We start from the raw sequence: 26,927 nt of genomic DNA, 5'->3' as shown, positions 1-26,927 counted from the left end.
GGTAACATTAGTTTTTCTAATGCAGCTAGTTACATATACAACAGAAAACAGCATACGGAATACAATTTGTATTTAGGTTTGTATTAATTTGCAATTGCATAATAAGCAGTACTATATGCTACATTTGTTTGTTTAAGCTAGATCTAGTTGGGTATTTAAAAGTATAATCACATTTTTTAAGTATATCTTTCATTTTAACAATGTATTAACAATATTTTAGCAAAATATAGATAACATTTTAGGGCAGTGTATGAAACTTAAACCCTTTTGGTCATTTGTGGGCCGCGGAAACCTTTTAAGTTGATATGGTTAACTTGTAAGCAAACAGTTGCTTATTTACACATCCAGCAATTTAGAAACATTATTTACCAGTCATTTGGAATTGTGTTTTTAGCCACCTTGCAAATGTTAGTCCAATATATTTGCTCTCTTTTAGCTCTATATCCAGCTATTTAGCTGCTAAATGCTCCACTATGTCTGCCGTTTGGTGCTGAGCAGGTATGAAGTGAGGTTTTTAACATCTGCCTGCTATGGCCGAAAACTACTCTGTCAGAGCGGTAAGAGTGAAATAAAAATAGTAAAGTTGTGGGCCTGACAGTTAAACAGTGAGCTGAAACTTGCATTAAAGCTCCATAAATCAGGTGAGTTGCAGGTTCAAGAGAATTCTCAGGAAAGCAGGTTTGTCACTATGCGCTGTATCCATTTACATTGTTACACTGTCTTCACATTGTCATTTGATGTTGTTATTATAAAAAAAAATCATTATAGCGGCTTTAACCATTGCTGCTTCTTGTGTTATTTAATTATGTGTGCTTTTAGTCACTTTTACAATACAGTATGTGGTTGGAGCTTGCATCATCACAAAACTACAGTAAAAGGGTAAAATTGTGTTGTAGTGGATTGAATTAATGAGAGTGCCCATATAATTATTAATCACCTTGCTAGTACCTTATATGTATCTCTTGATATAATGATGGGTCCTGGTGATTTAGGCCATTAGATGTTATATATTCCTGCATTGTGTACTGGCTGCAAACTGAAATACTGTGCTTTGTCATTTGGCAGATCTTTCCTCCCATAGTGTTTCACGGAATATCTTTCTCATCTGTATGAATAGAATACCACTTCATTGTCTGGCTGGAAAATCGTCTTTGGTCTCGCCAGAACAAGGGCGTCACTTTGTGTTGAAAAGTGGTGGGGACATTTAGGGGCTCATATTAGGGGTGTGACGAAACACAGTCCACGAGACATGAGAATGCTCAATGTTGGAGTCAAGACACGAGAAGACACTCCAATGCTATTTAGAAGAAATATTCATTGATGAAATAGGCTATTTGATTAGAAGAATTTGAGCATTAAGCTCTTAATTTCCTGCGTTCTGGAAACATTTTCTGCACCAACTTATGGTGGAAATGTCTTCATTTATATGAAGAGATACACTATACAAACATATGTAGACATATATAAACATACCAACATCACATCACATCGGTGCTGTACATCTCTCCGCACATCACATCACTGCTGTTTACAGACAGTGTGTACTGAAGGTACTATATGATTCTCTCCTAGATTATGGGGGTGGTAGCCACTTATTTGTCCCCAGAGAGAGGCCCTAATAGGGGTGTAAATAGAGGGTAACCTGCCTGGAGGGCACAGAGTGGGCCCACCCTGCTCCGCTCTAAAACATTATCAAGAGAGCTGGAAAAAAATGAATGTGATTTAAAAGGTCCAAGATATATCGAAAATTGATCTCTTGGTATGTGGAGAAAAATTTGCTACAATAGTAATAGATTTTCTTTAGTGGCATAAATATGAAAGTTTGTATATATAGATGAGCTGTTGGCAACACAAGAAGCAAAGACTAAGCAAAGACTAAGCAAAGACTAAGTTTGTTTTTATTATTTTTCCATATTGCTGTTTTTTGGGAGTCAATGAGATAAGCTGCTTTCCTGCCTATTCAGTTTTCCAGGAGGAAATGACATCACACATCATTTGTGTACACACACACACACACACACACACACACACACTCACACTCAAAGGCACACAGAGCATCCTGTGCTTCCTTCCGTGTTCTGTCAGCGTGATTGTTTCCCCTGCTGTGTGACCTCACTGCAGTGCACTTCCTCTCTCAAGGGTCATGTGATCTGAGTCAGTCAGCTTCCTAGCAAATATCCCTCTGTACTTTGATCTAAGCATCACAAAGAGTGAGATACATTGGGGTGTTTATGCAAAAGGTCAGCATGAAAAGGGTTGTGGACACGCAAACTGTAGCGTGAACTGCAATTTTTGGAAGATCGCGTTCGTCATGTTTTGCGGCTTGATGACCTCAGTCAGTGGAGGTAACACACAGACACACAGACTAACCACCTAACTAGAGCTGAAGCAATTAGTTGATTAATTGATGAGACGAATGGCAAAAAAATTCATCAGCAACTATTTTATTTCATTGTTTGAGTAATTTTTCAAGCAAATATGTCAGAAAATGCTTCATCACACTCCCCCAGTGTGATGATTGTCTTTGTTTAAGCCAAACATTTTTGGGTTTTGGACTGTTGGTTGAACGAAATAAGATGTCACCTTAGACATTAATTGTTAGTTGCAGTCCTACAGTATATTAACCTCTTTATTCTAATGGATGGTTTGGTGGGATCCATTGTAAACTCATGATCTATAGATAAGTATTGCCCAAAGCATTAAAATTTTAATCAAGATACTAATGTTTTCAAACAATGTTTTAATGTTGTCAACTCAATTCAGTTGCAGAGAAATGTGCATAAAATGGCCTACAAGACATCCAGAAGACAATAAGAAAATGATTTCAGAATTGATGTTGGATTGCTGTAGCACATGAGGGAAATGATAAAGAAAAACCTGACCATCTGATTCACTTCAGGCTATAGACACCAGGCTCATTCTGATTGGTATCTGGTCTGCGCCTGTGTGTTCAGCCAGAAGGGGAACCTTATCTTGACAGGCAGGCCTGCAGTTCGTCAATCCTTCAAACACTGTAGAAAGAACTCTATCTAACATCTCTAGACAACCTGTGATCAGAAATAACACGTCTGATCGCTTTTCAGACCAGATTTCACATTTGAGAAACTTTGTTTCACCTGGTGCCCCTTTCTGAGTCAAATTTGTTTTGTTCTTCACAGGCCAGAACCCAGTCACTGAAGCACAGGGATTAATACAGAGCTGCAGCTAACAGTTATTTTCATTATCGATTGATGTGCAGATTTATTTTTTTGATGAATTGTTTTGTCTATAAACGACCAACAGTCCAAAACCCTGAGACTTACAGTTTACCATCACATAAAACAAGAAAAGCATCAAATACACACATTTAAGAAGCTTAAACCAGTGAATATTTTAAACCAATTAATAATTGATCAAAATAGCTGGCCATTCATTGTCCGTTGATCGACTAATCGTTGCAGATCTAGATTAACATAAACAGCTGATAAAATAATTGGGCTTGGATCCTTTTTGACATTTGCTTTCATTTTAAAACCAAAGATGCACTTTTCTTGATTACTGTAACTAGACTGGTGAGATAGAGAGTTTGACCATAAATAGTGTAGTTATCAGTTGGGTAATGAGACTGGTAGGTTATCATTGGGGTCACATCCAGCAACCCCTTTAGTGTTTTATTGTGATACAGGGAGGGACAAAAAGTTCAAACCCCAAAGATGGACTTTTTCTTCTTTCCATCACAACTGGACTAATGTTACAGCACTAAAGAGAGAGAAATGTAACTCTAGGCTACGTATGGATAGTGCTGCTTTCTGCTATAGGGAAGAAATGATTATTTAAAGGATGTTACTGAGGAGTCACTTCATGAAATGCCGTTGTGTCCTGTCTTCCTGTTGTGATGGTAAAGAACAAAAGAGATATCCTAATTTCAGCCTAACAGATTCTGGATGCTGAACTCGAATATGTCCTTACATTGCCTAAATAAGCATATTATCTTGTAGTACATTTGTTTTCCTAATTGAGGTGTAGTCATTATGGAAGAAAGAGCAAGTGAAGCCATTTGTCTTTTATTTAGATTTACCTTCTGAAAGTGAGGAGGAGGGGCTAGAGCGGGGCAGAGGGTGATTTGTCTCTGCCTGTCCATAGGTCAGGAAAGGGCACACACACAAACACGCATTCTTCATCTCAAATTTTTTGTTTTACTTTTGTTGTCTCTCATCAACACACCTACACAAGCATGCACACACATACAGGGACCCTCAGGCAAAGGCATATTTGAGGTCAATCCTCTCCCAGTATAATTACTCTGGACTGATCCCAGACCATTAGTCAGTATGACTTGCCGGCTAATTATCCAGAAAAAAAGGAGAGCGAGGTAAAGAAAATTTGTGCTTGTGATAAGGAACTGTTGCTGACTGAGAATAACGTTGTTGCTAAGTTGCATATGTGGCTGCATAACTCTGAGGCTATGCAGTAGTTATACCCTTTAAGATATAGTCTAAGGAAGTTAAAAACAAATCCCTAGGGTTTAGTATTCCTACCATATCTTTGTCTTTGTATTAACTTGTTCCCACAATTAATATATTGAAGGTAAACAACAACAATACAGCATCAATAAATAAATGCAGTGGAGATTGGAAGCCAAAGGGCTGAAATAGAAATAGAAGACATCAACATCAGGCAAAAAACATCATGTTAGCGCAGATGTTCTATGTGGGATTACACATTTAGAATGCTTTCTATTATTGCTAGGACATAATCAATTAAAATCAAATTTCAGTAGAATCATATTCTGATCATGTTACCGGTCTGCAAATTCTGTTTGCCAAATTACTGATTCAGAGAAGGTGTAATTAAATCAAACAAAATTTGTTATTAAAGCTTTTGCTTTACACATGTGAAGAGTTTAATGTCGTGTAATACATAATAGCAAAACATCCCCATTAATATTGTGATAATAATTTTAACCATATCGCTCAGCCTTGCTGTGTGTGCAGTGTCTTAAAACTTGGATTTTTCAAAACAAACAACATAAGAGGGATCATAGAGGACTTCCCTTACTCAATGACCATTTGATAAACTTAATGTTACAGTAATTGAACTAGTGACATTAATACATTGATACTTAAACCAGCTGCCATCCCTCTTAAATGTTAAATAGCACCACTAAACAGTACATTTGTTCATTGTAAAGGTAGCTAAATCAGTGGAGGGGATAGGTGAAAAGGTGTAGTTAATTCTGAAAAGAAACCGTAACAAACAGTATATAAAAGTCAAAAACTGGGTAATGCTTCATTGTTTCATTCATTTCAGCTCTTGCTGTTTGGTGAAGAGTTGTTTTATGAAGACGGTCACAGCAGATGCGGTCATGTCGATTAGTCCATCACGTCACAGGCACACTTTTTTTCTAGATGTAAATGTTTATTAAAAATGTAAAAAATTATTTGAAGATAAAAATGTATACTTTTTTTGCCTTAAGATGATCAAAATATGATCCACTGAGTCTCAGATCGTCCCTGACTGTCTTTGATTTAGCTGCCAAATAGTGTTCAGTTTTCTTTTCATTTAAAAAATGTCCCACAGTGCTGACAATGACAAGCGTCGCTTCTCATTATCTTGAATATTACTTTCCCAGCAGTTGTGCTTCCTAAACAAGCCACCAGGAGGCGGTGTTTGACAGGTGAAAGCTGTTTAGATGCTGAACCTGGCTTGCAGGTGAAATAAAGCTGCACATCTTCCCTTTTAAAGCCAGTTTAAGAAGCACACTCTAAATGATATCTTTAGTACTGCCATCCTCTTTCTCAGAGGAATGAGCTTGATAAAGTAGAAATGCATTGCACAGATGTCTCCCCTTTTCTGTTCATGTTTTATGAAAGTTAACACTCCAATATATCACTAGGATGGACACTCATTCCAAACAATGTCTTGTAGCTTTTTGAAGTGTGTGGACATGAACAAAACGGGAAAAAAAATTTTACATGATGGAGGAAGAGGAGGAGGGTGGAACTGGGAGAAATGGGAAAGAGACAGCCCTTCTGCCCCAGATAAATAGACTCAAGAACACACGCACGCACACGCACACACGCACACACAAGTTCCCCTCTACCCCAGATAAGGCCTTCGGAAGTTGAAGTTTACATTCAGCATCTGAGGGGAAGTCAAGGGTTAAAGAAGTTTCCCACCACTGCAGAAAGACCTTTGTCCTCTTAAGTCATTTTGCCAAACCCACAACTGCAGAAAACGCAGCCCTCTTCATTCACTTTTTCCTGCATGCCGTGAAGCCAACACATTCTCACATTTCATCTTTACATACATGTAAAAGCACATACATGTTCTAGGACACACACACACACTCCACTTCCTCTACTCGCACTGGGGACGTGACTTTTGTAAGAATTATTACACGTTGTCTTCCGAAGGGAAACAGTCTAACTTTGTACAAACACACACACACAAACCACCTTTATCAACATTATCCATCAACAGGAGATAGAAGAAAAATAATAGGGTATGGGCAATTTAAGCTCGATGAAGCAAAGTGAGACAACGTTTAGTCACAGTTGACATTATCTTCATTTAACTGGTCCGTCTCCAGGTGAATCCTCCCTCCTGTTTATCCAGATATGAGACTCTGCTGTGGTTCCATTGTCCAAGAAACTGATAGGAAAATCATATCTCTTATCTTCGCCATAGAAATGAAGAAATGAAGCAGGAGTAACGTAGGGCTTTAAAATGAAAAAAAACCCACCATGCAAGCATGAACCAGTGAATGCTTTTTCAGTGTCATTAATCAAATACAGCTGGCCTGGAAAAATGAGGGATTAAATACTTTTTGGTATAATTTTGTAGACCTACAATGAAAATGTCTTACTCAAAAAAACACAGAAGTAAAATACAATTATATGCACGCATTATGCATTGTTGTCTTTAAAATCAGTTCTAATGATGAGCTGTGGCCCTTGATGACGATTGAGTTTTGACGTATTCACAGTGTCAAATATGTGAATCTGGTCAGTCTTTCTGTTGATATTTACACCCCAGAGTGGTTTTAATGAAAACAAAAGGTTCATCTGAGGTCAGCTTTTCTCCACATTCTCTGCTAATAAGTTTGGCCCACTTGTTGGTTCATAGAGGACATACTGGAAAAACATTAATTGTGTGTGTGTGTGGACACACAGATGGCCATTTGCGCCACTGTCCTGCCATCTGCTGAAATTAATAGATGAGAGCAGATAAGGGGGCAGAGCGATTCTTGTGCGAGGCTGTGTCTGTCTGAAGTAAACATGTGTGGAACATGGAAAGTAAGAAGCTGCAGTCTGTCCCTTATGTTACACCAACTGAGTTGAATGTGTGTCCTAAGAAAATTATTTCCCAGCTTTTGGCCATTTGATATCTGGTTAAAGCTGGTGTGTTGAATCACCATCATAAAGTCTTAGTTATGTCGTTGTTTTGATCATTACAAGGGTCAATTTACTTGGTCACATTGATCAGTGCAACAGATCAGAAGAGGAATTTCATAGCTGTAGTAATAACACTTTGCTCTGGTTGCAAACCTTTGCCTGTTTAAAATAGTAATCTGCATATTTAGCATTGCACTCCTGTAACATTGTTGGACTCAATGGATCAATCATCTTTTTTATTCAACTCATTATTCTTCCTTGTCAAAACCTGGTGCCTACATTACCCACAATGCAACTCAACCACAGACAGTTCAGAGTTTGGGGTGTTATGCCATAGCCAAAAGAAGCCCAGTGATAGATAAACCAAAAGAAAAATACACGCCATTTACTGTTTAACATAGCATTGTGCAACAGTCCAATGCAGGCAGAAAGGAAGTAAAACCTACATTTTCTTGTAATAATCCCCCTTTCCTCTTTTGCACTTGAGTACCCTTACCTTTCCCACCTCACAGATTAATGTTTTAGATCAGCCAAATGAGGTTTGTGCAGACATGTTTCTTAGCTGACTGATTGGTCTCTCAGAAAGGTAATGGGACTATACGGGCGGCTTTTTACTGAATCCTTAATGATACTCAAGGATTAACTTTGCAATAGTTGGTAGATACTTTAAAAGCATGAAAAAACAACATTGATCTGAGATTGGATCTTATTTCATAACCAAAGGTTTGCAGTGATAGGGATTTGGAGAATAAAATAATTATTATTTAGAGAATGAGACTGCAGCTTTGTGGTTTATGGGCAATTAGCTTCCTCGAAGAACACCATCTGTTGAGAAAAGCCTTGGCAATGGAGCTTGGAGGATCTTTGGGCAAAATTTCACCTCCGGCCTTGATGGTGTGAAGTGCTTTGTGATGCTCCACAGCAGACTGCAGACATCAACATCACTTAGTAGAAGAGGACGCAGATGGAGAAAGCATACTTATAACTCACGTTTTGGGGTAAAGAGAAATTCACCTCAGATGAGTTACACTGTAACGTGCTGACAAACTAAAATCTAATATTCGGTGGCAGACTGAGGTACTTCTTGTGCTGGCAAACACGTTTCAAATGTAACGCCAATTCAAAAAGGTCACTGTTCATGAGAAATTCTCTCTCTGTCTCGATCTGCTTCCCTGTCTCAGCACATGGAAGGGTTATATTATAGATAATTAACATCATAACTGGGCTATGTTTCTGGAAGACGTGCAGAGACCGCACAAAGAGTTTAATCACAGAGCTCCTTCCGCCTTCACTTGGAGTTGAGTCATCCCTGTCCCTCGCCCCCTCAGATCCAGCGAGGGGCCAGGGATTCCCCAGAAGGCCGATCCCTTGGAGTCGCTGTGTTTATTGTTCATCAGGGAAGGCTTTGACTCCACAACATCAGAAATAAAGAGTTCATGTTGGTGTGTGTGCGCATCAGGAAATGTAGTTAGTTAGATTAGCACCTGCTCGTCTGCAGAGTAGTAAAGAATTTAACAGTAGCTGCCACATAGACAAAACTTAAGGGGCTGGGAAATATTCGGAAGCTTTCTTGACTCTTTCTTTTCTTGCTAAATCCTACGGGTAGCAAGAGAGGGAAGAGACAGATAAGGGCCGGCTCACAGGAGAGATGACTTCTACTTGCAGAGAGAACAACCATGAGATGGAAGCTCTTTGTGAGTATCTGTTTTGTATTTTGTGTCTGTGGGGGAGCTTGAATATTTTAGACTATCACTCCGTAGAGGCAAGAGGGACAACTGGTTTCCATTAAGGCCAATCAAGTCAGGGCAGGATGTATCTTCTTCAGATGGGAATGTGGAACATGGATGCACAGAAACATTCCAATGTGCTGGTTAAACGTTTCTTCCCTTCCCTTTTTTTAGCGCAAACTTCATTGATGTAACAAATGTGCTTACTGGAAACTCTTCTACACTTCCTCTTAAAATCCTTGTTTTATTTTCTTGAGTTGAAGAAACAAGTTTTCACTTGCTGTGGTTTGATTTAAAAAAGAAAATGCTTTTATGGTGAGCAGTAAGGGCTACTTGTTCTCTCCTTCTCTCTAAGCCCTTGATGCTAGCTCTCAGTATTAAGCAGCCCAGCTGGGAAAGCTTTGTTTGCTTAAAACAGACCAAAAGACACCATAGGCAAACACTTCCCCATAAACAAATGCTCAAACCACAAAAAAAGTTTTTACACGGTTATTACAGTAAGAAGCTGCTGAAAAAGGCAACATGTGCCTGATTTATTGTAACCTTGAGGTAAAATTTCCACGCTGGAGTCTGAGGACTAAACCTGGAGGAGTAAGTATTTTATTGTCAATAGAAGATATATACACAGATAGATCCATCTCTACTGTTAATGTATGTTCAGTGATTTCAGTCAAGGGGGGAAGTTGAGTCTTTGAGGCCACTTTAGGGTGTTGAGATAAACCATCCTCACTCATCACACACATGCTGTCTCCATTTGCACCACAGGGGAGCAGAGCAACCACAGCAAAAGAAAAAAAACACATACACAACAGGAAGTCTCCAACAGACCCAGCTATCTTCCCTGTAGGTATCTAGGCCAAGCCAGATGGTCTTCTTCTTTCCTCTTCTCCCGCTTGCTTCTTACTCTTCCAACCACCCTCACCCCCTTTTCCTCCTCCTACTTCATCTCTTCCCCCTCCCTCCTCTTTCCCTTACTCTCTTGCTTCTTCTTCCCTTCTGCCTTTCCTTCAGCTTTCCCCCTCAGCTGAATCATGGAGGTGGCTCTTTTAATCAGCTCCATATGTGCTCTGCCCTGATTTGGTGGCCTTCAGCAATCACTCCTGACCTCCAGGCCTTTCGCAGAGCTCTCCAGTGAGGGTCACCACATACCAGGCATCACCGCATATTAGTCTTCAGTTACCTCTCCAGCCCACATGATTTGATGCTACCAAATGTTTGAGTGGGTCCAGCCAAAATGGCCACCGTGTTTCAAAAGGAAAAATGAGGAAACAAGCAAAAATCCCTTAATTTGAGTTTAGCAGAAAGCACATGACTTCATTGCAAGAAAATCTGACGCCTGGTTGAGTTTTGTTATTGAAATCTGCAAGGGCATTTTGATGGGAAATCTAACTCATGCAACGGTTTTATTATGCTGTTTTCTGAAATGTGTTAGTGAAGAAGTGCCTGTTCTGTTATGACGATGTAAACAGGCAATGCAAAGTACATGCACACATATTGCTTTACACAGCCAATCACCAAGCTTAGGTCCTAATTTAATTTATTTGCCATAAATCTTTTGCTCAGAGCTGCTTTTTCGGCTCTCAGGACGACTAATAAAGTAACACTCCTAACATACAGGAGTCCTCTCCAAGAGGAAATGGCAACTTCAGATAATCATGGAGGCTTTCACTGACAGCATTGTTTATTGTTTAGTGAGATCTATATGGAAAATGTTTTTTTGTTTTTTTTAAAGAGATATGTGACGGGAACGTGCCAGAGTTTTTGCCAAGAACCTCAAAAAGGCTGTTCTTCAGGCTTGCTGGACAGTAAAAACATTTATTTTCTGTCCTGTTTCCACACTGGAGGCCAGTGACAGATTTAGGATCCTGATCTCATAAAAAAGATTCTGCTGAGAGAAAGTCATACACTTAATTGATTTTCTGCAGTGAATCTACCAAATACCCTAGCTTATAAAATATTGACAAGCTTGAGCAGTGATAGTTGAAACTGAACCAACACCCCATTAAACTGTTTAAATTCTGAAGCCAAGACTTTGTGGACACCTATTTGCTGTTCATACACAGTCCACAAGATAAATTATTGTCTTGCAAAGCATGTTATATTACTGAACAATTGTGTAAAACCCACTTAAATCTAAAATTATTCAGTGTTAAATCAAGTCAACTGCATAGCACACAAAACCTATAAGACTTGTAAATGGAAGCTGATAATAATAAGTGTAATAATGTGCAGCACAGATTACCTGATAAAAATACACAACGCAAACACAGCCAAATCTGAGATTCAGCTCCACCTTTGAGGTGAAGGAAGCATTTCCTGCTGTATATTATAAAAACCCTCTCTCAGGCTTCGGCTGTATGCTGATGGAAAAAAGAAGAGCCACGTCAACAAAGGAACAAATTTATCACTCACTCCTTCCAGTCAGTCAAGAGCAAACCCATTTTATAACCATTTATAACTATTCTTTAATTAAAAAACTTCTATTCTTATTCTAAAAAAATTATTTTCACATGTAGACTACGTCCATGTTTTGCAGTCAGCGGGTTGGCTGTGATAAATGTGACTCTGTGTTGTGGGTGAACACAGGAAGTACACAAGAGCAATGCATATTTCCAGAGAACATTTGGGTTTTGGAAACTTTCATCGGTTTTGCGGCCAATACTGACTCCAGTGCCAATTGACACACTCAAGTTGTTCATACATGAATATGAAATGTTGGGAAATATGATCATATTGTATATTTTCTATATACTATAGAATATTATATAATATGTGTATATATATAGAATATTATATAGTGTGTATATATATATAGTATGTATATGTATGTGTGTATATATATATATATATATATATATATATATATAAAGAGAAGATTGACTCATGTCTGTTCCTTAAAAATGAACAACAGCCTGAGACAGTAAGCTTAGCTTAGCATAAAGAAAAAAAAACTAGCCGAGTTTTAGATGTGCTGGTAGGAGGGTTTATTTAAACTATGCTAGCAGTCTGTATGCTAAGCTAAGTGAATCATCTACAGTTTTTAATTTCATATTTAGGGCTCAGATATGAGGATGGTTTCCATCTTCTGATGTAACGCTCTGAACTTCTCTTTACTTTTCTAAACTTAGAAATGTTCCCTTTTAGTCATGGCTTTAGTGTGTGTGTGTCAGAGAGAAGGAGGAAGGATTTAAGGAGGGAGATCACCAAATGTTTTCAGCGCACACACACACAATCTAATACCCTCCTAAATGGGAGGGAGAGAGCAGATGGCCTCTTGTCTTGTGCAAACACATGGGCACACATGCTGAGAAAATAAATGTTTCTGTATTTTGCCACACTCTCCCACTATCTTTTATTTTGATTAAACTGACCTACACATACACATACAGCTTTTCCTCTAGTGGGTTTACTTAATCGCACATGGTTTGAGACAGCCTGTCCACAATGTTCTCCATTCACTTTCTCTGAATGAGGGGTGTGGCAGGCGAATGCCTTCTCCAGCCACTTGGGATGGCAGTCACATGACTGAGCTGTGGGCGTGGCTAGGGGAGCAGCAGCAGTCCAGCCTCACCAGCTGGAGCTGTGATTGAGAGAGGAAGAGAGTAAAGAGTAGGAGAGGAAAGGGCTGGGTGAGTTGTTGATTTTTATGTTTGCCGTGTGCTTCTCTGTCTTACAAGGATTACATGGAGCTGTAAATGATGCTGGAGAAAGGAGCTAAAAAGGGGTGAAAAAGGGAGAGAGAAACAGAAAGGGGACAAGATGGATTGGTGCTCTGAGGCTGTTGGAGTTAGTTTGCTAGGTGTCTCTTGTGTGCTGTGTACAAAATGTTTTGAGGCTGAGATGTGGAGAGGGTGTTTTTGGGAGGAGATCTGTAGAAAAAAAACAGGCAATTTATCGTGCAGTACTTGTACTTTGTAATTAATTTTTTTCCTGTATACTTTCCCATTGTTCAGCCATCGGAGAGAGTTTGGGGGTGAGAATTACCCACCCCCCTTCTCTTCCCTCTCTTCTCCTCCCTTCTCCTTTTCTCTCCCATTGTGTCTTCAGCACTGGAGCATGCATGGATAATCAATTGGCCATAATGGGGCAGAGTGTTGACCAATCAGGATCAACCCTATTACTCTGGTCTCCAGAGCTCTCTCTAGACATGTTTTCTCCTTTAGCCTAAGCTCTCGTCACTGACTTTGATCTAGTGCAGTGGATTTGCCAGGCACTGATAGAGCCAAGCTGTTTTGACGTGATTTAACTTTGACAATCCCTTGTGTCCGCTCTCCAGAGAGTTTGTTGCCAAGTTCAAGGAGAGTTGAAGAGTCGAACATGTTGTATTTTCAGTTTTGCTTGAGTTTTGCTCTTCCACAGGGAATAGTAAGATTCCTCTTCTATCTCTTGTCAGTTGCTTCTGGTGGGAAGAAAAAGAGGTTGTGGTTAACTATAATTTTGTGCCCTGGAGGTCAACAAAACTTTTGAAATATCAGCTGTTCAGTGTTTTCAGTGCATCACATGGTCTACTTTTACACAGTTTGCAGTACAGTGCCTGAATAGTTGCTTTGTTGATGCTACACCCAGAAATCCCAGTCAAGTCTGAAGTAACATAAAAACTAGAGCTTCTGCTCTAGTCTAGTCATGTAGCAGCATTATCAGACATGTTCTAAAAAGTAATGCTTTTTACCTTGCACTTTGATACTACTGCACAAATAAATTGTGCTTGGGTGCTACCCTCAAGTCACTGAAACATTGTCACAATACCAGTAGAGCGGTATTGAATTAAGAAAATCATTTTTTGTTATTTTCCCACAGTAGTCAGCCTGCAGTGTCTGTATATCGGAGCTTAGCACATAATACATTTGATACAGCAATTTCCCAATGCTGCCTCATATCTGATTTGCATAAAGCATTATTACAATGTGCTTTACAATAGACGCCAGTTAAAGCCAATCAGCCATTGTTTTGTGTTGCTAATCACATTAGCTCGTTGATAAGTAATTCAATCAACCACAGAGAAACATTTCATTAGGATTGTTTGAGATCCAGTCAGAAATACTATTTCTAAGAAACCTTAAATGCTGCAGGTGCAAAGATTTCAAACCTGATTCAAAGGGAAATCCACTCCTGTGTAGAATACAACCTCTTGTTCCCATCATGTTGGGCAATTCAGTGCACTTTTGGCCCATGTTTTTGACCAAAGAATTTTCCCTGAAGGAGACACATGAACATGTTTTACGGTAAACAACCGGAGTGTTTGTCAAAAAGTGTTCTTTCCCACATTACAGGATGTCTTCGTAGTCCTCTAGCTAATTGTATCCATGTGCATAAAAGTCTTGTCTCCTTTTGCTGTTTTCTTCCTGTCAGCAAGTGAATAGTGTAGTTCTTATGTAATGTTGTTCTTTTTGATTTCCCTCATCAGCACACTGATGTAGAAAAACTGGCAGTCTTTTGTGAAATACAATAGTTAGTCAAAATGGAACCACATTTCTACAAACTGTCTTGTGCTGTGTATCGCTCTAGCTGCCTGCAGTGGATGGAGGATGTTTTCTGTTGTATAGTATGTCACAGGAGGGAGGAAGTCAGACATGTCATGTCCTGTCAGAAGTGACGGGCTGTGGGCCTGCCAGCCCTGGAGGAGTCGAGGTCTGTGGTGCTCTCGTCTACAGCGTTGTGACAGTATTATGCCTCAAGGCATTATGGGTCATCCATCACAGTGTTTTAGATTATTTTAAGATGAATTTATGGAATTTAGTCCCTGGATTCCACAAACACCACATGGTTATTTAAATTAGAAAACTTGCACTTGAGAACTTATTAAAAACATCTTGTGCTGTTTGGCAAACTCTTGATACAACAGTTTGGTCCACTCATTCTTGTATCTCTTGTTGTCTCTGTTTCTGTTTGCACTTGGATTTATACACATGTTTGTAAAGTGAACTGATGAAGAGACCTAGTTAACAGTATGTTTAATGGATTCTAACTTAGTGGTGCGACACAAAGGAAAAAGAAATGCGCCTTCCCATCTTCAAGTTCAGAAGTCAGCTCTCATTAACAGCTATGCAGCATCTGCCGCTGAAATATTTGAAACAGCCAGCCCCTCTCTACTTGCACCATGCTTGGTGGTTGTGATTTACAGCAGCATGGGCTATGCTTGTCCTTTACCCTGTACCAGTTCCTCTACTGCAGCTGTGGATGAGTGTGCGGCTGGACCCTCCTTGTTCCCCTTCCATCTTTCTCAGAAATGTTTGGGCTTTGAGTAATGGCTGTGGTTAGTTAGCCTACAGTATGGAGAGCTGCCCAGAACAGCAGGCTCTTACAGTTGTGCTCAGTGCCACAATGTCTGGCCTGCTGTGTTGGGCTTTGCTTTCTCATTTTCTCAGTCTCTGCTTACAGTACTCTGCTTATCGATCCAAACCACGCCCACTCTTGTTGTGTTTTGCAGCCCATCACTGTTATTGTAGTATTTACCTCACATCTCTACTCTCCCTGGTCGTGCACTTTACCTCAATGACCCTCCATCTACAGCTCTTTCTGTCCATCTCTTCTCACCCTTTCAATCTTTGAGGTGTTTTGGGACAGGTCATTAGCAAAAATACCAGAAGTTTCCACGTGGAGAGCTGTATTTATGACTCAACTCCATCTGCTTTGCTCCACGTTAGGCCAGGGGTTGCATTCTTAGTGGGCCAATGCAAGTGACAAGGTGGAAAGACGTAGTGGCCCAGTAGCTTTCTTCAGACCTTTTCAGAAGTGCCAATTCCTGTTTGTGTCAGCTGTAGCAGTCATCAACTTCACCATACCTCGTCGTCTCGTCTTACTTGGCAGGGAGTTGTTATTACGGAGAAACACGGCAGGAGTTTTAATCGCCATGTTCCTTTGGTTCAAAGTACGGATGAGGGATTGAGTGAGAAGGATTTCCTCTTGGATGTGGATGACAGCTCAGTGAGAACCACCTCCTATCCTCCCAGCTCCCTCACTCTGTCACTAACTGCTGTAAACATGTTATCCCCCTCAAACAGAACGCAGTGTAGCATTAAGCTACAGGCCTGTGCTCCTTTTAGAAACATACATACACTTGACATTGAAGTCACCACACCAGGCAAAAGCTGGAAAATGCTTTCATGGAGATTTAAGACAGACTTTTCTTCTTTTTTGTAGCGTGCTTCAAAATTGTGCTTGGCCCTATATCAGACCATTACAGGGTGTAGACAACATAATATTAACACCTATTGGAAAGTGACTTTAAGGGAGTTTCAGCTAGCACAGTGAATCATGATTGTAAGCGCTGACACAATATGGTATCACATTCTTCTTGTCTGTTTAAACTTGTGGCTACTGATCCTGTGTTTGGCTCATGCTGTCATTGTATTGACTATACTCCCTGACATGAATACTTTCACAGTTCTTTGACCAATGCATCTGTCATGGGCACGGATGATTCAAAGTCTAGTGTTTCTTTGAAGACATGCATATCAGAACGCAATTGCCAGGTCTCAACATACTGTAGCTGATAAGTGCTGCTATTTGATGTCCAATGCCAACTTGTAGCGGAGTTTGTAGTTATGATTACTTCAAAGATGTTGTCTTGGACATTGGACAAGTGTAGTTTGTGTTTAGCTTCAGAATTCAAGCTTTTATTTTGCAAATGTTGAAGTATTGTTGTAGAAGCATTTATAGCAAAATGTAAACTTATAAAGGAAATATAAACTGAGAAGGAAAACTGATCAACTCATCATTTTTATTGCTGATGTCATATTCTTGGGTAGAGCTCTTCCTGTGAAATACTGCTCTGCACTGTAGGTGTCAGCCATCTATATGCTCTGCATAACAGATTGTGTGTCTTATTGTCACAATTGGGGGTAAGCCACTGTAGTCTTATACTACTAAGGGAAATTGCCATTAGAATAGCACTGGGAATGGTTGTGATGTGTTTTATTGTGCTCGTGTCCCAAGATGACTTGGTTTATTTCTCATTTGAAAGTGTGAAAAAATCCAATTCTTTACCTGACCATATTCATAAAACTACTCCAGAAATGATATTCAATTGTGCATATGTTAATCCTGTATTCATGTGACACACTTATGACTGTCAGTCAACTCCTTGCTGCCTTCAATCTGGACCCTCCATCCATCTCATCGAGACGGCAGCAGGCATAGAACTTAACGATCTCTTCATCTTTTAGAGGTAGCCACCAAAGGGCCGGTGGAAATGTCATCTCCGGTTTAAAAAAGAGAGGACAAATGGAGGACAAACAGAGAAACACACTGACATAGATACACACATACACACTCAGGAAAGGGAATATTCAGAGGTTTCACCTTATGGGAACCACGTTTTAAAGAAAATAGAATAGCAAATAGCACACAGGGTTCAAGAGCTGTCAGTAACTGTGTGTGAGTGGAAGAACAGACATTATACCTTCTTTTCCCAAAGCACAACCCCCTAAGGAATTATTGTACAGCTTTTGAACATATGCTTACACAGACTGAAGGCAGGGAGGAGAAGAAAACCAAGTCCCTTGTCCGGCTGCAGACATCACTAGAAACAATGCATTTGTTCAAGACATTATTTAAGAGAAATTCAAAGTAAAAAATAATAACAAATTATGATGTATACTGAATGCACCAAAGTTAAATTCCTGCCTCATTTTCTTGCAACTGTATCCTGCAGTGACAGCAGCAAGGTTTTCCACACACACTGAGCAAAACATCAGCTTGAGGATAGCATATACATTAAAACTGTAGGCAAAATTTGTGAGGTGTTTGAATCCAAAACTGACAATAAATTATGGGCAGCTTTAAAGTCATCACACACAGACAGTTCAATATGTAGAGCATCAGTCATCAACCACACAATTTAAACCATTTGGCTGATCTGCACTGATTACATGTTGCGCTTGCCATGAATCATTTTGCTTATTTCTTTTTGTCTCTTGTCTCATCCACCCTGTCTTTTTCCCTTTCTGTAGGATATTTACCATACTGATATTGTCAGGGCTGGAGTTAAGCAATAACATACAAAACCTACTAATTTAAAGCAGGGCTGAAAAGTGGTGAAGTGGTGCTTGTGGATGGAAGAAAGGGAATTTCTTTGGTTTCTAGGAGGCTTCTCAAAACACAATGAAGGCTTTGTGTCTGGCATTGACACATTCAAGTTCCACTCAGTGAACTTTTAAATGTAGGGTTGGATGTGATTTGCCTGATGGCATTTTAATGAAGGGATTGAGAGGCGAGTGTTGAGTTATGTGTGAGTCTAGAGTGGGAAGGGGATTCTCTGTTACAGCAAAATAGAAAATTGTATCTGAACTAAAGGGGAGCACTTTGGGTTAGCTTTCCAGTAGGGTTAGATTACAGGTCAGATTAAGGAAGGAACAAAGTGTGTTTGATGCTTCAGGATAGTGGTTACTGATTCATGTCAGCTAAATGTTTGCAAGTTACATACTTTTTGAAATATCAACATTATGCATTACTGTCCTGTGAAGGTTGAGGCCAGGCAAGAATGCTGCCTGAAAGCAGTAGTGTGTTTTCTGGTCTCCACTGAGCTATGCTGGCGTTCAGGATTGACAAAAATAAATTCTGCTGTATTGTGCTGCAGTATAATGTCTTCCAAGAAATCTGTTGCGTACTCTTTAACTTCAAGACTGCACAGTTTATCATATTTGTCCTATCTAAAATAATACAATGATGGAAAGTCTTTTGGAAGCCTATCATACCACAGTAATGACACTGACACACAGTAATTACTTATTTTACTTTAATATACACTGGTACTGTACAATATCCCCAGTATGGGTCATGATCCAAAATACTGGATCGTAAAATGCCCACAATGCAGCTTGGTACTCCATGCCCCAAGTTTGAAACGCAGGCTTTCTGTTAAAATGACTGTAAAATTGGTGGAGTACCTCTTTAAGCTACAAACGTTTTTAGTGCGGATGTAAATGCTGTGGTTTTGTCTGCTGGGGAGCCCTCAGTGACAAACAGGAAACTAAACGGCTACCATAATGCAGATAAAACACACAACAGAAACTCATTTTTGATAGTGTACTGTGTGAAATACAAGCACTTTGACATGCAGACACTTTTTTATTAATAAGGCAATATGAATGGCCTTGTCTTTCAGAGAAAAGTAAGGATACATATAATAATGCCAGTAATACAACTTGAAACAGCCTCAATTACTAACTACAAATGCCCTCATTTGAAGATAAAGGACTAGAGTCATCTCTTTGGTGGGATCTATCCATTCATGCAAAGAAAAAGCCTGAACTCATCTCCATTCATTAAACAAAGCTTTCAGATGAGCTAAAAGTTCCTCTTTTGCATGTCATGGGGCAAAAAAATATCCTCTGCCTAGTGTATTTATTGGAATAAATCTTCACACAACATCTGTGTGCACTTTTCACAAATACTGTTCATTTTGAGACTTTGTAGCGATGAAGGGAAATTGGAACTATTTTGATGTGTATACTCATGGAGGGGTCAGTTTAGGTTCATTGATGCACCTGTTGGGTCGTCTGCACAGGTCAGATTCCTATATTTTTCATCTGAATGAACTGTGCACCCTACTGGCTCACTGTGGCTTTTTTTGGCTTCAGTTAAATAAAACACTGCTCCTCAAAGGGAATCTATTCCACTGAACTCTCCCATGTCTGATACATTGTTCTATTTCGATGCATCCGTTGGGTTGGTCTCATTTGAGAGCAGTTTGGATTCAACGGCTGAGGTCACTGAGTCGTGATCTGAGTCATACTGTATGTCTCTGTTCATTTGTAACAGAGAGGTTACTCATCCAGAAATGTAGTTCGCTATGGCAAAGGTTATCAACCCTTTCTTTGTAGAGCATCATAACGCTCAAAAGCAGATCTGACTCATGATGACACACTTCAGAGGCCGTTATAGATGCAAATGGCAGAATAGTCCATCCGGTACACAAATAATGATGTAAAAAGGCAGTGAAAGACAATTGCTAATGGCCAGTTCATCGCTAGCCCTGAGAATGAAAGGGGTATCATCAGGAAGCAGTGCTGATGGAAATTAAAATGCTCAGTTGGACTACATGAGGAAGTGAATATCAAAGCAGCAGTGTGGTTGTTAGGCTGGGTAATATTTTCAAGTCTCCTGGCACTGCCGTTTTGTTCTTCCTTTTCTCATTGCACAAGTTCTTGTTGCTAAGCTTGTTTGTTTGCCTCTACTAGAGTTTGACTGTTGTCTGCTTTTAGAGAGCAGCCATGTAAGCCAGCAGATGGCCCAGCATAGCTGGCATGGCCATGGTGCACAGGAGGCAGTTTGGCCGCAGACCTGAAGTAGCCTGTGTCATTAGAGCTAATCGGCATTCTGTCACTCAAAAGGCTACTAATGCAATCGGCTCAGTGTAATGGAGTTCAGTGCATGGCTAGCCAAACGATGCTTTGTGACACTATGCGAACATTTGCAAACCTGTCTCCAAGGCTAAAGATAAATTGATCCAAATATCTCAAGCTTATTTTATCACTTCCAAAACACTGCATTTCTGTGTCGGTGTTTCTTGAGGGCAGCACTGCAGCACTAAATCAGCTCACTGTGATGAGGTATTAACAGAGGGTTCGTATTACAGCACAGACTGAACTGTACTCCTGAATGTCAGCATTGTTTTTTTTTTACTGATAAAATGAATGTCCTAGCATAAAATGAAATTGTCTCTTTGGTTGTGTATACGCATCATTTACTGACGATGGTGATGATGGGCACAGGGGGATGCATTTTTCTTATATACCCAGGATTAGTAGTGGATTTAATTGAGTTTTAGCCAAGCCACATGTAGTATCACAGCACAGTTCATCAGTTAATCATTAGACTGTCTGAGAATTGAAAGTTGGAGACTGAAAGTGTGGTACCCTTCCTCATGGTCCAGAATTGTGGCTCTTTTGTCTTTCTTGGAGAAGAACAAGGTATTCATCTTTGATTTCACTTTGTTTAATAAAGAGGTAGTTACACTGATGTTCCATCAACTTTCAACCTCCCTCGGTGCGTAAATGTGTGTGTGTGTTCTGTGAGACATCCCAGTTGTGCCCTTAAATTAAAATCACCCACAGCACTTCAAGGGCTGCATAAGTGGTTGTTAGCAACACTTTTCCCACGACAAAGTCACAAAGAGCCAAAAGAAGGGATTATTTTCTTCTGGAGAGTCTGTACTTCAAAAATTAATACTCTTAGCAAGATCACTTTCACAGCCTCCCACTGTCTCCTGTACCTCCATCTCACACTTTCCATCTTATCTAAGTGCCCAGGAAGGCAAAACTCTGAGCAGGAAAGTTAGATATCAGAAAATGTTCCACTGTTATTTTGTGCTTCATTTATATTCACATCACCAACAGGCATAATGTTGCAAAAATGTTGTGTTCTTCAGCAAAAAAGCTTACAGGTGATTGGTTTGCAGTGTCTGTGGCTGCAAACCTCACACGTACGATACGACAAGTTTCTTGTGTCACAGCACAGGAAATGTTGTCTTAAGAAGTGTAAGTCTCTGCCCATACCAGCACATTTGGCAAAGTTGAGCTGTGTTTCAGTTTGCTTGTTGCAGCAGTGCCTTGGCACACAGCCATCGTCTTCCTGCAGTTGATCTTCCTTAAAGTGAGGTAAGCCATAATTTGTAGTTAGTAGTTATTTTTTCTCCCAGAAAAGCCCATTTTGTCTTCCTAATTCTTTTGTGATTATGAAATTCACTTCTAATCTACAGCTGTAATGCTTCACTTTGGTTTGCTTCCACATCAGCTTACACATAATTCTTTACTGAAAAGTCAGAATTGCTCTTGTGGGCTGTGCTGCAAACATGACTTGGTTGATAGTCGAACTTTATGCATCATTAAGGTGCAGCTGTGTGTCTGTTCGCACAAGATTTATTGGTTAGTTTTACAGTTGAATGTATGCACTGGAGGAAGGACCACTGGGAAAACAATAATTCTTTATCGAATGGTTAGGGGAAAGTTTATCTTGTTGTTTTAGGTGTACGTGCACATCTGCACATGTGTGTGCCTGTGTCGTCCTGTTGGGTTTTTGGCAGATAGCGTAATGACAGATCATCACCTTTCAGTGCTGTCTTGTATACAGCGAGTGCTCATAAATGTGAATTTAAAGTCTGGTATATCCTGTTTCGCACAGGAAATGGACCGCTGAGATCTGTATCTTCACACTGACTTTAGTCTGTTATGCAGTTTATATGATTTCATTTGCATATATGTACCGGTTCATGCAGTTGCTTTCACTGCCAACATTTTTATTAGCAAGTTGCACACTATACATTTAACTGCATTCAAAAACAATTGTGCTTCGTGCTTGTACGTTGAAATTAAAATCAGAACAAAATCTAAGACCTAAATTAACAATAACATCTTTTTTATTTCTTTGTCTTTTCTCTATAATCTGCATCCTTCAGGGTCAGAGGTCAATCTGAGCCACAGCAACATGTCTGAGACCACCAAGCCTCACCCTCCCAACCCACAAGCTAAAGGAGAGAAGACCCATGGCAGTGACTTCAGCTACGTGGGCATCGATGCCATCCTGGAGCAGATGAGGAGGAAGGCCATGAAGCAGGGCTTCGAGCTCAACATCATGGTTGTGGGTGAGTCTGACATAGACGTCACCCATTTAATTCAACATTAATTGAAAACTGTCAAAAAGTTTCATCGTTTAGAAGAACAAAAACACCTAGAACAACAGGGCAGGATCTTTGTTTTCACATCCTTGGCTTTCTCCAAATTGAAAAAGAAAAAAAAATCAATTCATAGTCTCTTTAGAAAGTGTTCGCCCCCCTTGACTTTCCCCCGCATTTGTTTTGTTATTTTATAACTCAAAGCTTGTTTCCCACAAATTCCATCCATATGCAGCTAATTTGCAATAGTGATATACCTTCATTGTCAACATTTAGTGCCAGTGCCAGATGTAGTGTGATGAAAGCACAACGAGACTTCAAAGTGAACGGGGCACAGACTTGACAACAATCTTCACCTTCCCTTAGCCAAGTAGTTTTACATGCCTGAAAGCAACTATGACTTAATTATGCTTTAGTTACCATGGGTATGTGTTGTCTGAAACTGTACAAGGTTGAAAGCATGTGTTGCTAATGCTAAATAAGTGCATGTAAAAAGATGTTTTTATGAGAAAAGGTTGGTCATGGTTGGCATAATGTAAGATCAGCCTGACCTTGCGCTTGACCTTGAGCTTGATTATGGCATCATGTTAGATTTGGATAAAACTCCTGAAATGTAAACTGACACAGATGTATCTGAGATGACTTGAGGTTGTAATTGCTTGCAAATGTTTACAAGAGTTATTGACTCAGTACTGAATTCAGCAAAAAAAATCAGATGGTGATCATTTAAAACATTTTATGTTTAGGCAGCAACAACACAAATTGCAGAACAAAGCAAGTTGGATTCTTTATGATGGTACTGTGGTATCCCTCCAGCAAAAATAAGTAACATACAGTATATATGTCAGCATGTTGATTCTTACTGTCAAGTAAAACAGGATGCCATGCACAGTATGCTTCACAGATTCTCTGATTTATCATGACACTTCTCCGCAGCCAACCTTTTATGCTGTCATAAAAAGAAAGAATGAAAGAAAACCTGCTTGTATTTGTATGTGTGGTTCTAATTCAGCGGTTCCCAGAGTCAATCAGCATGGTGCCTTCCTCAACGAGCTTTCTTTGTGTGCCCATGATGTAACAGACAGCACACACACACTTGCTTGAGTGGATAAAAGGAGGCTGTCAGGCTGAGAAAGTGGCATAATGATGGCGATTACTCTGACAAGCTGAGGCTCACACTTCCTCAGAGAGCAGCTACACACTGCCAACCAATTAGGTCCCACCATTATGTCTGTGCACTCGTACATGCACAATTATCCTTAAATGCATCTGTGTACATGCATGTAAAGGCACATATAAACAAACCTGTGCACATGTTGCCAACAGAGAAAGGAATGTCAAGATGTGTTTTTATCACACGCTGAATACCTTTAAAAGCTGATTCTTAAGCCGCGGTGTGTATGTTTGGTTCATATGGGCATGGTGGTACTTGTAGAGTGCAGTCAGTCTGATTTCAGGCAAGGCAATGTTTTGTGCACACAAAGCATGACAAACATGCATTTGTTGCATTATATTTATTTATACGTGTGTGTGTGTGTGTGTGTGTGTGTATGTGTGTGTATATATATGTGTATATATATATATATATATATATATATACACACACACACAGTGGCAATATGACTCTGTGAATGTTTTTGGGAATAAAAAAAGTGAAGTGACTCAGTGAAACAACACTACCTAACTGCACATTTCTACATAACGCTGACATGTATCCACTTGCAGTACTCTGACACCTTGAGGATATATTAAACTTTGAAGACTCCAACACTCTGCTCTGCACACTGGAGTAGAACACAATAAAGGTTTACAATAGACAAGAACAATTATGAGTTTAAACCTGCATAAAGCGAATTTTTATTGCTAGAGGAAGCTTTGATATACTGAACTGCAGCAACGTATCAAGTTGTTCTGGATAATGTGTGGGCAGATAGTTGGCTAACACCTCACTGAAGTCCAATTCTTCACTGTAAGGCCAGTATTGACCTGCGTTTTGTGCTTAGTATGCAGTCAGATACTTACTTTTTGCTGTAGGTTTAATGAGTTTTCTTTACCTGACCTTTGTTAGATTCCTAGTATCTACCGCATCTTTTGGGATTCTAATAAAGTTTCCCTTGGCTAACCAAGTTGTCACTTAGCTGGCTAGTGAAGTCATGAAAGGTTAGAGCAGCTGTGGTCTTGGCCCTGTCCACTGTGGTCTCCTCTATGAGAAGCATTTGCCTAATCCCTGCCCTCAGCTAGCTGACCTTTTGATTTTCACCACACAGAGAGAACAGCAAGGGTGTCTGTGTGTGTGTGTGTGTGTGTGTGTGAAGAAAGAAAGAGAGAGACAGACAGTGAATGCAAGCGAATGAATAGGCTGAATAGTGTGTGTGTTTGAGAAAGTGTGTGACAGTGGAAAAGGCCACCCTGGGTGTCACAGAGGGCCTGGCAGCTTGGCAAACACCCCACACGCCACAGTGGATGCCCATGGGGGCTGTAAACTGAGGGCAGGAGAGAAATATGGGGAGAAATTTAATAGGCTCAGGAGTTGGGGGGGGGGGGGGGGGGTGTATAGGTATGTGTGTATCTTTTTTATGCAAGAATTATTCTGAGTACTGTGTCTGAAAGTTTCTTAAAAGAAAATCAATATTTTTATTACCAATATGCTTTTTAGGCCATTTTAGGGGACCCTATACATCCGTTGTTCAAGTGTTAAATAAGCACAAAATACCAAACAACATAAACAAACAAGAGATGAGATAAACGTATAAAGTATTACATTACATTACATTATAGCAGTACACTGTAAAATCAGAGTCGGTTATTTCAGGAATTTTGTATGTCACCCCGGCTAATCTCTCCCTCAGTGGAAAATGTTAAAACTTTAAATGTATTTAAAAAGTACAGTTTGCTATAGGTTTTGTATTTCAGTGGGGTTATACACAAGGTTATAATGGATGTGTCATGGAGGTACTAATACCTAACATGTGCACAGTGTTGGTAATTACGTATTTGACAAGGGAAAATTTATTTTTTTAAATTTGATTTTATGATTATATTTTCCTTTTCAGTAAGGGAAAATACAAACCGTCATATTACATGAATTTAAAATGGCTTTTGAATATTTGTTCATGATAGCAGACATGTATGTGTGTGTGTATGTGTGTGGTCTATACAACATATCTGTCCTCTTGGCCTCTACAGCTTGTCTGTCTGACCCTGCAGCTGTCCTGCTGTTGTCATGGTCTATTAACACACATGCCTATACACCAACACACTATACAACCCATACATTAGCGCTGATGTCATGGGCATATTCAGTCTTCTTCAGTTTTTGGGGGGAGGAAAAAAAGGCTTAAAAGAAACTTAGTTCTTAGAAGAAGATTTAGTTGAATGAGGCTCTTGTCTTAAGTGAGTTTGCCCTTGTGGCTGTCCAGGAGTAAAACCATAAGTGAATCTGTTCCTAGTTTCTCTAACTGTTGTGTGTGTCTGTGTGTCTTTTCCTGATCAGGGCAAAGCGGCCTGGGAAAGTCTACTCTGATGAACACCCTGTTCAAATCCAAGGTGAGCCGTAAATCGGTGCAGCCCAACCCGGAGGAGAGGATCCCCAAGACCATTGAGATCAAGTCCATCAGTCACGGTTGGCCATTGTTCATGCTTAGTAGCCTATAGATGAAATATTTATAGCATCATTATTAACATGCGTTACCTGCTGCTCTGTCATACTACTGATGTGTTGCTTTCTCTCTCTCTATGTGTGTGTGTCCAAAAGAAATACTAATTAAAAAGCTTTTCTTTGTGCAGATATTGAGGAGAAGGGAGTGAGGATGAAGCTGACAGTAATTGACACGCCAGGCTTTGGGGATCAGATCAACAACGAAGACTGGTGAGCAGAAGTTACTTTATCTGAAGGCCTCTGTAGCTCGTCATTGCACGTGTATGGTTACTTATTCACTTTGGATTGGTTATAAAAGCCAAAGTTTTGTGTTTTATCAAAAAAACATTGTAATCTTTTTCATTTTATCATCTTACATCGTCACAAGAAATGATTGAAGCGAGCCTTTTAACTTTGAAAATTTCATGCCACTGAAACTTTTTTTAGGCTTAGCAGCTCTTTAAGAACATGTGACCAATTTACCAGATTTAAATTTTAAATCTTAATGTTATTAATTAATTTACAAAAGTACTTACCAACAAATGAAATATCTCATATTTCCTTTTTGGCTTTAC

At 39.7% G+C, this 26,927-nt stretch overlaps 1 protein-coding gene across 6 annotated transcripts in view; it reads left to right on the top strand.

The window, feature by feature from the left end:
- Positions 1-26,927, top strand: part of sept9b (septin 9b) — a 57,852-nt gene that overhangs the window by 17,251 nt on the left and 13,674 nt on the right. For 3 of the 6 annotated variants that reach the window (XM_038713761.1, XM_038713760.1, XM_038713762.1), the window contains exons 3-5: positions 22,500-22,685; positions 26,209-26,337; positions 26,502-26,583. In XM_038713761.1, coding sequence (XP_038569689.1) covers positions 22,500-22,685; positions 26,209-26,337; positions 26,502-26,583 — 397 coding nt within the window. Of the gene's footprint in view, positions 1-8,941; positions 9,071-12,628; positions 12,733-21,553; positions 21,703-22,499; positions 22,686-26,208; positions 26,338-26,501; positions 26,584-26,927 lie in introns of those variants that run through there. The other 3 variants (XM_038713763.1, XM_038713765.1, XM_038713764.1) reach the window with 3 other exon arrangements.

This window comes from Micropterus salmoides, unplaced genomic scaffold (genome assembly GCF_014851395.1).
Source record: "Micropterus salmoides isolate LMB-PRFRI ecotype aquatic unplaced genomic scaffold, ASM1485139v1 Ms_hic_scaffold_12, whole genome shotgun sequence".
Lineage (NCBI taxonomy): Eukaryota > Metazoa > Chordata > Actinopteri > Centrarchiformes > Centrarchidae > Micropterus > Micropterus salmoides.
This window is presented reverse-complemented; position numbering and strand designations above follow the sequence as displayed.